This window comes from Mixophyes fleayi, chromosome 12 (assembly GCF_038048845.1).
Source record: "Mixophyes fleayi isolate aMixFle1 chromosome 12, aMixFle1.hap1, whole genome shotgun sequence".
Classification (NCBI taxonomy): Eukaryota; Metazoa; Chordata; class Amphibia; order Anura; family Limnodynastidae; genus Mixophyes; species Mixophyes fleayi.
The window spans coordinates 79,035,489-79,051,099 of NC_134413.1; the positions used below are offsets into that span (position 1 = coordinate 79,035,489).

At 40.0% G+C, this 15,611-nt stretch overlaps 2 protein-coding genes across 2 annotated transcripts in view; both read left to right on the forward strand.

Annotated features, from left to right (window-relative positions):
- The window catches only part of LOC142109078 (NACHT, LRR and PYD domains-containing protein 12-like), a 59,473-nt gene extending 44,774 nt beyond the window's left edge, over positions 1 to 14,699 (forward strand). The window contains exons 3-8 of the mRNA XM_075193108.1: positions 1,793 to 1,857; positions 6,811 to 7,885; positions 8,333 to 8,510; positions 10,776 to 10,841; positions 12,462 to 14,148; positions 14,536 to 14,699. Coding sequence (XP_075049209.1) covers positions 7,829 to 7,885; positions 8,333 to 8,510; positions 10,776 to 10,841; positions 12,462 to 14,148; positions 14,536 to 14,626 — 2,079 coding nt within the window. The 5' untranslated portion in view covers positions 1,793 to 1,857; positions 6,811 to 7,828 and the 3' untranslated portion in view covers positions 14,627 to 14,699. The remainder of the gene's footprint in view (positions 1 to 1,792; positions 1,858 to 6,810; positions 7,886 to 8,332; positions 8,511 to 10,775; positions 10,842 to 12,461; positions 14,149 to 14,535) is intronic.
- Positions 940 to 15,611, forward strand: part of LOC142109075 (NACHT, LRR and PYD domains-containing protein 12-like) — a 59,432-nt gene continuing 44,760 nt past the window's right edge. Inside the window, exon 1 of the mRNA XM_075193102.1 lies at positions 940 to 990. The gene's annotated coding sequence lies outside the window, so the exon portion shown is untranslated. The remainder of the gene's footprint in view (positions 991 to 15,611) is intronic.

Below are 15,611 nucleotides of genomic sequence, written 5' to 3' on the forward strand. Positions count from 1 at the left end.
TAAGATATTTGGCATGAAACCTGCTACCCTCTGTCAGGAAGCTGAAGATGAATTTCACCTTCCAACGTGATAATGGTCAAAGCAAATGTTTTTGATAGAATTAGTAGGTATGGAAAATGCATCATATGCATAAAATAACACTGCATTCAGGTAGACTACCTACTGTAATATTGTAGTACATTGATTTGTGCATTTTGAACAATGATGCATCATATGCAAAACATAACACCGTGGGACTGATTCATTAAGGAATGTAAAATTAACCCATTCTGCGTTATTAAAAAAAACCACATAATTCCGGCATACACACGTTCGTATTCAACTACAAGCGGATCTGAAGAAACTTTTCTTTCTGAATATAGGTGTAGGTACACTCTGCATATACGGCACTTCTATATTGAGCCAGACAATTCACACGAAATGAACAAGACACATGTGGAATATAAAGTTGCACTTAGTAACATAAATAAATAAAAACAGTTAACAATAGATTAAAAATATAAAGAAATAAATAAAATATATTTACAAAGGATTGCTGACTAAAAAAACTGCTTATTTTAAATAATAAAGCAGAACTTCATTCATTCCCAGCTGCGCACTTTAAATATGGAAGGGGGCTGAATACTTTGCATGCGCTTAATTCTGTCCATGTCATAAAACAAGCTCTACAACACTTTTTGCAAGGGAAGTAGGTGCCTGTTTGCATCTTGCATTGTTTGTTGTAGTGTCCCACTTAGGCATTACCTAAAGTAGCTGTTTCTCTGACAATAATCTTATGTGATCATTCAGAGCCAACGTACTGAAACCTGGATTCTGATGATGTCACAGAATGTTGCGCAGACACACACTGAGCATGCTCCCTGCCAGTACATGGGCTGTTCACTCTCTCATTAATACTCATGAATATTCACAGCTGCCCAGATGACTGCTGTCTTCAGACAGACGTATAGCAAGGTGACTATGGAAGTAACTATACGGCTGTAACACACAGTAAATGTAGCATAATATATGGAGTCTCTTCAGATATGTTTATGTGTAATTATATGTAGGTGACAGGAACGCTGTAAAGACAGGGAGTATCCGGACAGCTGATGAAATGTAAAGAGTTACACTGAGAGAGAAAGCTGGAGAACTATTATTCCTTCCCTTCCTGTCTCTCCTTCTGTTCCCTTACTCCTCCCTCCCTCTGTCTGTGAGTTACATTGTTCTATTCCTGCACTCACTGATCTCTCATGTAACACACTGAGAAGTATAGAATGTAATACATTGTAACAGGGAAATAGATGTTTAGTAACAAGAGTTTCATGATGTTCTTACCATGTGACCTTTTCTATAAACATACATGAAGATAGGAAAGTCTGAGCGGCTTCTGGCCATCAGAGCTTACAATCTACATCTAATTTGTTTTTTTTCTATTCTAATGACAAAAAAGTGCCATAGTTTTTGTCTCTGTCCCACAACCATGTCCTTCTACAGGTGAATATGCCTTTCGACCCATTGCTTAATTGCATATTCACCTGTAGCAGAGGGCTAAATGAACAAAGCTTCAACAGAAGGTCCGTACATGTGCTTTGGAGAAAAGAGAGGATTTCTTTATTCAGACCTAGGGCTAGATTTACTAAACTGTGGGTTTGAAGAAGCCTATAGGTTGTGAACAGTGTTATTAGCCTGTAATTGGTTATCTGGTTTGGGGAATATTGTTATCCCCATACTGGCAGAAGGGACCTGAATTTCACAGCTTTGCTCTAGTATGATTTCTATTCAACCTATATGTTTATATTTACCTTTATAGGTTGTGTTACTTGTTCTACTCAAGGGAAGAGAAAATGGGTCAGTCCACTACAAGATATATGAAAGGTCAGTTTTATTATTATTTAATTTTAAAGGCATTTGTCTAGTACAACTTAAGTATACACTAGAAATAAATATAAGTATTATTATAAATGAATGTGCCTTTACGACAGCTATATCAGTCATGTGAATCTGGGGCTTGATCCTACTATTGGATATTAACACTTAAAGGCCATAAGGCCATATCCACTGGGTCATTCCTGCTAATTATGCTGAGTGGATTTATTGTTAGATACACTCTAGCAGAGTCTATCTAATATTACCTGGATAGTTAACACTCTTTTCATAGATTGAGTTTTTTTTCTATCCCTTTCTGTTTCTCAGTTTGGGTATCTATGTTTAATTTGAGAATTTTGCAGTATTTCTGTAACGCAGGGTTTCAATGCCTTTTTTGTTAGGTCTGTGGACCTCATTGGGAGATTGTACTCATTTTAAGGGTGCGGAATAAAAAGTTAACTTCCTTAATAAAAATTATGTAAAATTTACTACAGGAAAAGACACCTCTTTGCAGTTCTGCCATTCCTATCATCATTTTAGAAGTCCCTGTGTGGATATAACCATGTGAATGATGGGGTGCAGCCATAACACATAAGGGGTGTTCCCTTGTAACACATTAGAAATGCCCCAACCTCTGTTACTCATTTTTTTGCCCCCACAAGTCACCTCTAACACCCCCCTTCACCTCTGTAAACCATCTCTTACATAAACCTGTATTACATATCAGCAACTAACGTTTAATTTTGGTCACTGTTCTTACCTGTTTCCCTTGGTTCTCACTCCCTGCATTCACTTGCTGGTCTGAACTGAGCCTGCACACACTGGGTCTTTTCAAGACTTCCTCCATGCTCTTGATTGGCTAATTGCCCGTCACCTCTGTCTATTTAAAGCACCTGACTCCTTACTAAGGTGCCAGACCTTCAGGTCTCCCTACCTGTTAGGACGTCTCCTCCTCTGGCTCTTGTTTATTACTTCCACCTGGTTGTACTTAGAGATGAGCGCACCCAAACGTTGTCGATCCGAGTCGGATCCGAGACAGATCCGGGTATTGGCGCCAAATGAAAACTTGAAACCGAGGCTCGGAGTCATAATCCCGCTGTCAGATCTCGCAATACTTGGAACCTATAAATTCCCCGCTAGTCGCCGCCATCTTCACTCGGGCATTGATCAGGGTAGAGGGAGGGTGTGTTAGGTGGTCCTCTGTCCTGGTAGATCTCGTGCTGTGCTGTTTAGTGCTGTGCTGTTTAGTGCTGTGCTGTGCTGTGTTCTGCAGTATCAGTCCAGTGGTGCTGTGTGCTGTGCTCTGTCAATTTTGAGTTCAGTGGTGCAGCTGGGTCCTGTGCTGTGTCCTGTTCAGTCCAGTGGTCCTGTGTCCTGTGCTCTGTGCTTCTAAGGGCATAGTTCTTATTTCCCCAATATTTCCAAGTGTTTAAAAAATGAAAAAAAAAGTTATAAAAAAAAAATACAAAAAACTAATTAATTTTTTTTTTAATTACAACAAAATTTGCAAAACAAATCCTGCAGTATAAGCCCATTGGTACTGCAATATTACCAAGTTCACTGATTCAGCAGTATAAGTGCAGTGGTACTGCAATATTACAAAGTTCACTGATTCAGCAGTATAAGACCAGTGGTACTGCTATGACAAAGTTCACTGATTCAGCAGTATAAGTCCAGTGGTACTGATATATTACAAAGTTCACTGATTCAGCAGTATAAGTCCAGTGGTACTGCTATGACAAAGTTCACTGATTCAGCAGTGTATAAGTCCAGTGGTACTGATATATTACAAAATTCACTGATTCAGCAGTATAAGTCCAGTGGTACTGCTATTACAAAGTTCACTGATTCAGCAGTATAAGTCCAGTGGTACTAATATATTACAAAGTTCACTGATTCAGCAGTATAAGTCCAGTGGTACAGCTATTACAAAGTTCACTGATTCAGCAGTATAAGTCCAGTGGTACTGCTATTACAAAGTTCACTGATTCAGCAGTATAAGTCCAGTGGTACTGATATATTACAAAGTTCACTGATTCAGCAGTATAAGTCCAGTGGTACTGATATATTACAAAGTTCACTGATTCAGCAGTATAAGTCCAGTGGTACTGATATATTACAAAGTTCACTGATTCAGCAGGATAAGTCCAGTGGTACTGATATATTACAAAGTTCACTGATTCAGCAGTATAAGTCCAGTGGTACTGATATATTACAAAGTTCACTGATTCAGCAGGATAAGTCCAGTGGTACTGATATATTACAAAGTTCACTGATTCAGCAGGATAAGTCCAGTGGTACTGATATATTACAAAGTTCACTGATTCAGCAGTATAAGTCCAGTGGTACTGATATATTACAAAGTTCACTGATTCAGCAGGATAAGTCCAGTGGTACTGATATATTACAAAGTTCACTGATTCAGCAGGATAAGTCCAGTGGTACTGATATATTACAAAGTTCACTGATTCAGCAGTATAAGTCCAGTGGTACTCTCCTGTGCCGCATATAATTTTTAAAGGCTTTGCCGAGTGTGTGTGGCTTAGGGGTACGCTCTCTTGTGCTACATATAATGGAAAGCCAAAATTTGGAGTATAAAGTAGGGAAAGATCAAGACCCACTTCCTCCTAATGCCTAAGCTGCTGCCACTAGTCATGACATAGACAATCAAATGCCATCAACGTCGCCTGGCAAGCCCGATGCCCAATCTCCTAGTACAGGGCATGTATAATCCAAAAAGCCCAAGTTCTCAAAAAATAGCAAAAAGAGAAACTTAAAATCATCTGAGGAGAAACGTAAAGTTGGCAATATGCCATTTACGACATGTAGTGGCAAGGAACGGCTTAGGCCCTGGCCCGTGTTCATGACTAGTGTTCATGACTAGTGGTCCAGCTTCACCCAAGGATCTAAGCCCTCCTCCTCTTCCCCCGTACAAAAAATTTAAGAGAGTTATGCTGACAGCAACAACAACAAAACAGCAAAGAACTCTGCCTTCTAAACAGATGACATCACAAATCCCCAAGGCGAGTCCAAGGGTGTTGTTGGTTGTGAACCCTGACCTTCCCATCACTGTACGGGAAGAGGTGACTCCATCCAGCATTTGCAGCACGCCCTCTGCATATGCTGGAAGGATCACCCACAGTCCAGTTACAGATTTGGCTAATGAAGGTGTGAATGTTGTACACTGGGAGGAGGATATTGATGTAGCTGGCGCTGGGGAGGATGTTGATGATTATGATGTAGACAGATACCAAATTGCCTTTCTCAATTTCTATTTATATTCTAGATTATATAATGGCTGAATAGTTTTCTACTTTACTCCTAGTGGAGAGGGGATCTGATGCAGGCAGATACCAAACAGCCTTTGTCCATTTCTTTGTATATTTGAATTTCTAGTGCTACAGTCTATGCAGGCTGCTTTTTTTATATTCAACTACAAGTATAGGGCGGATGGGGGGGGGGGGGCATAGATAGCCACCAGAGTAACGTGGTCCATTTAATTTCACTTTCTAGCTAACCAGTCTGTGCAGCCTGCTTTTTTTATCTTCAAAGTATTTACAAGCCTTGCAATCTAAATTAACAAGAGGTAGAGACGTGCTAGAACTCCACCCTCTATATGCTGCAGAGGATGGAGGAGCATCAAAAGGCCATTCAAGCCTACACAGCCACCTACGACATAGGAAAAGGAGTGGGGATGCACCTGAGTCAAGCGCACTGGAGAATGATTTCCGTGTTGTGGAAGGTTCTGCAGCCATTTGAACTTGCCACACGAGAAGTCAGTTCCGACACTGCCAGCTAGAGTCAGGTGATTCCCCTGATCAGGCTTTTGCAGAAGCAGCTGGAGAAAGTGAGGGAGGAGCTGGTAAACCATTCCACCAAGCATGTAGCTCTTGTGGATGAAGCCCTTCATACGTTTTGCCAGGATCCGAGGGTGGTCAGTCTTTTAAAGTCCGAGGAATACATTCTGCCCACCTTTCTCGATTCTCGGTTTAAAGCGTATGTTGTGTCTCTGTTTCCGGCGGACACAAGTCTACAGCGGTGCAAAGACCTGCTGGTCAGGAGATTGTCCTCTGAAGAGGACCGTGACATGCCACCACCTCCACCTTCATTTTCATCACTGTTTGTGCAGTTCCAAAAAAGAGGAACTGCCATTTCTATTGCTACCTTCTTTCTTTCTATAGTTAAAAAAAATAAAATAACTGACATTTATAGTACTACCTTCTATCTTTCTCTATTTAAAAGAAACTAAAGAACTGCCATTTCTTGTACTACCTTCTTTCTTTCTCTATTTAAAACAAAAACAAAAACTGTCATTTCTATTACTACGTTAATTGTTTGTGCAGTCACAAAAAAGAGGAACTGCGCCCTTTACTGCTATGTTGGTTTTAGACGTCCATCCGGTGTCCGCCATCTGTTCCCTGGAATTCTGACCAGTTGAGGGTGTATTTATTATATTGTGGCCCCGGTATCAAATTGGGTACCGGGGCCACCCCACTAAGCAGTCCAGATTTTTTTTGGGGGGAATTCAGACCCGTGGAGGGTTTTTTATTAATTATATTGTGGTGACCACTCCTCTACGCAGTCCAGATACATTTATTGGTGCGAATCATACAAGTTCAGGGTTTTTAAATTATATTGTGGTGACCACTCCTCTACGCAGTCCAGGCACATTATTCGGTGCGATTCAGACCAGTTGATGGTTTTCTTATTATATTGTAGTGACCACTCCTCTACGCAGTCCAGAAAGATACCTCGTTGCAACGTTTTGGACTAATAACTATATTGTGAGGTGTTCAGAATACACTGTAAATTAGTGGAAATGCTTGTTATTGAATGTTATTGAGGTTAATAATAGCGTAGGAGTGAAAATAAGCCCAAAAACTTGATTTTTGAAGTTTTTATGCTTTTCTCAAAAATAATCCGAATCCAAAACCTTAAATCCGAACCAAAACCTTTCCGCAGGTGTTTTGCGAAACAAATCTGAACCCAAAACATCACGAAAATCCGAATCCAAAACACAAAACACGAGACACCAAAAGTCGCCGGTGCACATCCCTAGTTGTACTCTGGATTCACCAGTTACTCTGCAGATTATTCCATATCTCCTATGATCCTGCTCCAGGGCTTCCAGCTCATCAGGACCTCAGCGCTTCATCACCCTGCAGTTTATTGCTCTCCTGTGTATACCTGTATCTCCTCTGCAGTCAAGACACTGCTGGTCCTCTGCAGATCGTTGTGCATCTCCTCTGATCCGGCTCCAGGGCTTCCAGCTCATCAAGACCCCGGTGCATCAGCATCCTGCAGACTATTGCTCTGTTTTACAATCCTGAACTTCCACTTACCTGTTGGACTCCCCTCCAGCACTCTGACATATCGTTACTGCAACCATTATCTCCTGATCCTCCATTTAGTCTCGCTCATCACCCCCTGACTCTGATTTAGTGACAAATCCTTTCTTCTGTAACCTCTTTTCCACACCGTCTCCTTTAACAAATGTCTCTATCCTTCCCCTCACCTGCAGCACATTTCTTTACTTACCTGTCTGAAGACGTAATGGCTCTCAGACAGTGCAATATGTTTTACTTGGAATAATAAGCTCCACAGTACAGTAACAGTCTGCCAGCCAATCAGAGCACAGCTGATTCATTCTGACTTTCTGACCTCACTGTCATAGTCAATTGTTCCATACACTTGGCCAAACTCCGATTGGTAGATCTCAATGAGAGCGCTGAAGAGTTATTTTCCTATTACATTCAAAATCCCCAAAATGTTAAATCTCCTATATATATATTCCCTTGCTGACTCAGCTCAGACGGACTATCTACAGTTGGTTATGCTATTCCCAAAAAAAGTTTTTTGTCCTTTTATTTATCTAGATGGTATTAAGAAGTTCTGTCAGCAGGTACCTGGTTATGGAATGGACGAACTTAGAATTATATAGGAGTATTTCAGAAGAGACCTAATCTATGCTGTGGAGCCCATGGACACTAAGATCCTACTGAAGGAACTGGCCTCTCGAAATATCTTCTTTGAAGAGGTAGGAGGAGAAACTGTAATTTTCACAATACAAAATAGGGAGTTTGAACTCATGATTGGTAACCAATAAAATTGAAACTAGAACATGTAGATGGTGTGTTCCATGATCTTGTTAAAGGGTGCTGGTGTAACTGACAATGTTGTCAAAAATAAATTTATGAATCATGGTTCACAAAGACATAATATGGGTCCATCAAAAAAGGTTTATTTTTTGGGGGACAAAATTTCCATACCTTTTCTTTTCATGCCCCCTTTTACTACACATGAATGGTACGTTTTTGCAGTGAAATTTTATTGTCTAGCTAACATTTAAGGGGACGGTTTACCCCACATGTTCCATGTATATATGTGCATTTCGATTGATAAAACTATTTATTGGTAATTGGTTTTACAGGTATTTTGGACGTATTATGTATATCTATCTGAAATCCTTATAACTGTGTTCCAGGAATATGTAAAAATGAATAAAGGTCTTGGACACTTTGTATTTTCTGAGAAGTTGGTGCAAGATATTTTGGAAGCAGGAAGAGAAGCTGTGATAGCATTCTGGGAAAGTCTCTATGATCTAGAGACTGATTGCCTATCCCCTAATTTGCATCCGCTAGTGCATGAAATAAATATGTCAGGTAATGTTACTTGATCAGTCTTTATAGTTTAATTGCATATGTTGTGCTTGTGTTATTTTAATGAACATGTAAACCTCTCATCTTGTCTAGAAGATATTTGGCTATTGACTTAAAATTCAGCAAGTGGTGTCTAGACCCCCCCCCCCTTCTCCTTCACTACCTCATCCCCATTCATGTTTTTCAAATCCACCTCTTGGTTTCTTTCAAATGAAAATTTCAGTTGGTTTGAGTGAGGTCCCTCCTGAGCCTTTAGAAGAGAGGACAAGAAGGTCTCCATGGCTAAATCAATGAAGGAGGTAAAGCTTCTCAGGGGTCCCATCCCATGTACCAGAAATAATGGATGGTTTTGACTTAGGACTGTATTTATTTTGGTAGAGGGTATCAGGGGATCAGTGATACCAGCAATGTGAGGAGACAGTGAAGACACTTAGAGTGCCCATAGGGAAATTCAAGGTGGACCTGACCCAGAGTAATTATGGAGCTACATGTAGTAAAATAATTACGGCCCTAGAGTGTATTAGAGAGGCAGAAAACCTACATGGAAATACGGCTCTACAGACAAATCTGTAACCTGGCCAAAGCAGGAAGATCAGTGACTATTCATATCTTGTTCAGCACAGGATTGTGCCAGATTTGTTTTTGGTGCTGGTTCTAATTTGTGTGAGGGGGACTGTTAATTTATCTATGGTACTACTTTAACACCTTGATGATAGATGTCTTCTGGTTATTTTGATGGCACCTACCTATCCCAACTTACTGCAGGATAAGCAGAAAGAGGAAAACTGTGCTCCTGTAATCATTTCTTAATTCATTTAAATGAAGCACAGGGGGTATACAAGATGACAGCTCATCTACTAGACCCGTATACTGCACTAACACACATTCTGATTGTGTCACTTTCTATGTTATTTAATCACAGTACACTACAGGAAACTCTTACAACAAATTTGGACAAGATTATAACCCATAGATCCTTCCTCCAAGGAATGCAATGTGTTCCAGATTACTCAGTTGTCCCCAGGTCTTAAATCATGGTAGTAGTGGTTTATTAAACACAATATTGCAGCAGAGGGTGGACAGGACATGGTGGGAGGTTGAAGATAGTTATGAGAGAAGCGGAATACAGTCCAATATAAAGCCAAAAAGTCAGTGCCGGTGCGACCTGTAACGGGGTCAATAATCAAACTGAAGTCAGTTAGATACCGACAGTAGTGCAGAAAGAGTCTGGTTACCATAGTTTGCCAATCAGCTCAGAACAAGACAGCACTGACTGCCTCTTGACTGGTCTAAAATGTAGTTTGCTGTTATTAGGCAACTGGTCCAGCAAACAGCAGCGCTCACTGCTTCTATTAGTAGACACACCTTCAGTAATGATCCTACACTGCCACATAATGATGAGATTCCGGCAATTTCTCTTCTTCAGATACGATTGCTCTAATATTGGAACCTATCACATCTCCTCTATTTATAATTTCATGTTCTGTTTATAACTTTTGTTTTACTTTGAGTTAAATACACATGCACTGAGTTCCATTTTATATTGTCTTGGTGCCAAAAAGCCAAATCAGATAGAATAAAAACACCTTACTGTCACTTAAATCCATTGACCATGGTCCCAGCTCCCCGGTGTTTGCATACTACTGGAATACCCAACGTTCTGACTTGAAGGTTTCAATCTGAAATAATGATATTCATGAATAATCAAAGGACAGAGTTGGGCAGTAAAAATAATGATATCTGAATAGTCCAAAATACACCAAAAATGAGAATGAAAATTGTGAATATTTTAATGTTACAAACCAATAGTCCCCAATTGATTTTTTTCCTGGTGTGGTGTTTCTTTAAAGCCATTTTATGTCTAGGACAAGGGAAGCAAAATACCAAAGTGCCAAAAGTCTTCCAAAATATATTTTATTAATGTATTTTTTAAATCGACCACGCATTTGATCCTATGTGGACAATTATGATATCTTTCCTATCATCCACCCCTCATCATTGGTGTTGGCATTTGGTACTACGGGATGGAGCAGTATGAACTATGGTCCTCTTTTTGGACAAGTATAGCAGTACTTGTTGGACCAGTTTTGGACTGGAGGTTGACTCTCACCATTTGTTGTAGTTGTGGGTACTGCTGTCCTTTTAGACTTTTAAGTGGAAATTGAATATTTATTAATATGGAAGAGATATTTCGATAGTCAGTGAGTGATGTGATGTAGAAGGTCAATTATGTAACTGATTATCTCACCAAGAGATTTTCTCATTTAGGTGACGCTCTGATGCAGCAGATCCTATTGGATAAACATGGACACCCATTATCTCCGGAGCTGAAAGGTAAATATTATAGTAAATAGGAATAGGTCTGCTGAGAGCTATATTAGAAAAGGATAACGTGTTAGGAGAGACTGCCAAATACCTGTGTGCTGGTATTGGTACTTATATGGAGTTTCTCTTTGTAAATCCCCTACTGAGCCAAATTTAGGCTAGGTTGCCCCCAGAGTAAAAATCATAGATAGGGATTTTAATTTTAGATCTGCCCAGTATATAACAAATTGAGGACATAAGGTAGCAAAGTACGGGAGCAAAGGTCAGTGACCAATGGTAAGAGTAACCCTGGCACACTTACAATAATAGGCTATGATTGGAAGGATTGCTGCTCAGTTTTAGGAATAGATTTTTCAAACTTTCCAAAAAAGGAAAAATAAACGTCTTGCCCCCAGCAACCAATCAGGTTCTAGGTATCATTGTCTAGAATGTACTAGATGAATGATAGCTAGAATATGATTGGCTGCTATGGGCAAGACTTCCACTTTTCCTTTTCAGAATGTTTGATAAAGATACCCCTAAGTGTCTTACTGCAGGATCCTCTGGTTGTAACCTTTTCTTCTCCTGTAGACTTTTAGTTAAACCTGCTAAATGTGCCATTGGCAGCTAGTGACCGCAAGTAAACAGCTATGTAAAATATAGGTTCTACATTGCACCGATTTTTTTCATTTTCTTGATCTCTCAAGTCTATATTTGCCAGTCTTTGTCCTTAAGGCTGGGTACACACTACAGGGTTTTCAGGCGATTTTCAGGCATATCAAACGATAACCGTCCGTTCGGCCCAATATTGCTTTGGTGTGTATGCTGCAATTATGGACAATTATCATTCCAAAGCACATTGTATCGTTTAATTTCATTCTTAAACCGGACTAAAAATGATGTTCCAATCCTGCATTGTGTAAGCACTCACGACCGGCAGTGTCCATAGATCTCTATGCAGTGTGCAGAGTCAGGATCTTTTCAGCCGATGGTTACGAGAGATGAAGAGCACAGATCTGAAAGGTAAATGTGTAAAACGTGTATAGTGTGTACACAGGAATCAGGATGCTGATCGGGACTTTTTTCCCATGTCATTAACAAAATCTTTAGAGATGATGCATCGGCAGAAATTATCTGTAGTGTGTACCCAGCCTGAATGTTAAATCCCTGTTATTACCCCCTCCCCCAACACAGTCATGGCTTCCTGTTTCTTACTTACCTGTCAGTTGGCTAGTTACCCAATCCACTGGGTCCTAAAGTCTCTACTCCCACATCGGTCACATGTACACTACTCCTACTTATGTGCTTTAAAGAAGTGAAAGTGATATTGATACCCTTTCCCCATGTACTATTGAGTGCATGCGAATGGGGCGTGCGGAAGGGCCATTGACAAAACCACCTATTTGAAAAGTGAGGCTAATGTAGAGGTGGCCATAGTGGGACTGATACAGTTGGGTTAGATGAGTAATATATCTCAAATAAATAAACCTTCACACAAAACTAGATTTAGGTTTGCTTGAAGCAAAGTTACATTAGACGAATGGCGTTATTGGCATCTAACAGCGCCACATTACTATTTAAGTATTTCCATTGCATACAACATCCTATTTTTGGTAATGTGCTTTATTTTATTTTTTGTTTATTTGGCAGATATGCAAGGACATCACAAGCAACATCTGCTGGATAAAGCTCAGGATCTAGTAGAAAACAGGTCCCCAGGATCTATGCAGGAAAACCAAACTTCCTACATTTCGGAACATGCTATGGATCTGATTGTTGCCTATCTTCACCCCCTTCATAAGCAGTCTCGGCACTGGCTTATAGAGACCGGAGAGAAACATGAGGATTACTTGAAAAATGAGCTGGAGTGCATTTCCCCCAACAGACTGTTCCGCTGGTCCCGGCGACTAAAATGTGTGCCACATACAGTCCTGGTGAGCGGAGTTCCAGGAATAGGGAAGACCACACTGATGCAGAGGTTTGTCTATGACTGGGCAAATGGAAAACTCTACCAGAGATTTGCTTTTGTCTTCTTCTTCACATTCCAGGAACTCAACAGGCTGGATGAGGTCAGCTTGGAGACTATGATCCTTCAACAATATCCATATCTTCAGGGTCAGCTTGAAAACATCTTACAGGATCCTGAAAAACTCCTCTTTATATTTGATGGCTTAGATGAAAGTAGTCACCGAATGGATTTCAGATTAAGACAATTGTGTCACAATATAAAGCAGATAGAAAATCCTGGTGTGATTGTGGTTAGTTTGGTGAAACAGTCGCTTCTCAAGGGCTGTTCTGTACTAACCACCAGTCGAACAAAACTTGCATCAGTTGATACAGCTTTCAAGCGACAAACTCAGATTATGGGTTTCTTGCCCAGGGACATACAGATGTACTGTGAACATTTTTTCAGGAACAAGGAATTGTCAGACAAAGCATTTAATTATATACGGGATAATGGGACACTCTACAATTTCTGTTATCTCCCATCCTACTGCTGGATCATTTGTACAGTATTATCAGAGTACTTCAAAGACCATCCGACAAATAATGATCAGATGATGTCATCATTGCCCAAAACATTGACACAACTCTTTGCGACTTTTATTGCCAACATCCTGTCCAATCACAGTCAGGATAAGGAGAGAGTTTGGAAACTGTTGATATCTATTGGGTGGATGGCAGAACATGGAGTAATGAATCGCATTGTTGCATTTAATGAACAAGATCTGGCATCATTTAATGTTGACTCTTCCTCACAGCTCTTTTCAAGCTTAATGATTAAATCAGACCAATCACCTAATGTGACCTTTTCCTTCTTACATGTCACTTTACAGGAGTTTTTTGCTGCCTTGGTCCATTACATTAATGAATGTCCTGAGAAGTTACATAAATCACTTGAAGAACCTAAATCATATAAAGACAACCATGGTGAAATATTTCTTTCTTTCCTCTGTGGTCTCTCAGATAACTACTCCAGGTTCATTTTAAAGCCTTATTTGGGAGAATTGTCCTCTCAAACAGCCAAAGATGTCATCTCCTTTCTCCAACAGACCATTATTGATGTCCAGGAGTGCAAAAAGAACAAGAGAAAGGTTCTCAATGTGTTTTTCAATCTCTTTGAGACCCAGAATAAGGTTTTAGTTTCAGAATCTCTTGGATCATTCAGAAGTTTTAACTTTTCCTTTGTTGCCCTGACACCTCTGGATTATACTGTGTTGTCTTTTATTCTTGAATCCTGCCAGAATACAGAGGAACTTTGGCTAGCATGTTGTAAAATTCTCAGTGAGAACATGGAGAAACTGGCACCAGTTCTACATACAGTAAATAAATTAGGGTAAAAATTAAGTAAACTTGCTTTTATTTCTTCTTTTTGGAAATGAAACGGTCATCATGAGTTCTTGCACATGGGTGGGGTATGTAATTTTCTATTGTCATTAGTCTGCTATCAAGGACAAGAGTTTTGGTGACATGGAGAAAATTACCTCCAAATCTGATGTAATCCAAGACATTGTAGACAAGTCATCACATGTCAATTTTGCAGAGTTTGACATCCATGACATGGGTTTTACTGCTAAAAATGAAGAAATTGTAATTTCTAAGCTGCTCTTAAACAATTTATTTAGATCATGTCATGATTTATATTTCCACTATTCATACATGTATGTTCGGTTACTTGTATAGAATAATTTCCATTGATTTCCATCTCATTTACTCTTTGTAGACTTTGCAACAATAATCTAAGAGATGATGGAGTTCGGTTGTTATGTGATGCTCTAAAGCATCCGGAGTGCAAGATCCAGTACCTATCGTAAGTTGTCTTTTTATATCCGTAACATTGCCTCAGTTATGCTATAACTCTTAATTAGCATATTTTGTTAGATAATGTTCACTATAATAGTGGTTACAAGTATTGTAATATAATAAAGATATAGATATAGATAGATAGATAGTGTGGCAAGAGCCCGCTACTGCAGAAGCACACGCGAACAACTTCTTCCTTTTTATGTAGTTTTATTGTCAGGATGGTAAATGTTTTGACACCGTACAGATTTCACAGCAATAATTGGAGACCCTAAACGCTAGCTATACATAGACCAGCTCTCTCTCAGGACCAGTCAGCTACCCCAGCGTTGGTCTCTCTGAACAAGTGATACAAACAAGCTTTTATACCTGATACTCCTCGCCCAGCCTTAGCTTGATGGACAGGTGACACACCCACCTTCTCTTTAAAAGGAAACGCCCATCACTGGCTCTGTTTGCACTAACAGACAGACACACCCTGTCTGTTTGCAGAGAGGAAGGATTTCAAATCATGTAAGTTAACCAAACTTAAACTATTGCTTTTCATACATAAGTCTTTACATTGAATCTAGGTGCGTTACTGCACAAATGTTTTACTCTATTTCCCTGATTTCTCTGCATATTGCCAGCTAAATGCCTCCTTTTGTTACAATAGATAGAGATAGAGATATACTGTATTGGACAGGAGCATACTCAAAAGAGGCTCCCACTGTGCTCTTCTGAGACCAGAGTGGTGACCTTCGGTGGGTGACCTGACATTGACTAGCTCCCCTCCTCTCTGGGTCCAGTAGCTGTTGCACCACTTGCAGTGGTGGTAGTTCCGCCACTACCGTTGCCTAAGTGCCTGATTGCACCTCATTGTGCCGATTTTTTTTGCGGTGAAATGGAGACTTCAGTAGAGGTCTGTTGTAGCATTATAGACAGATTGAGTCCTTTAGCACTGAGAGCCAGTGCACAAACTTTGGATCCCAGCAACTGTAAGGATTTTGATGGCGT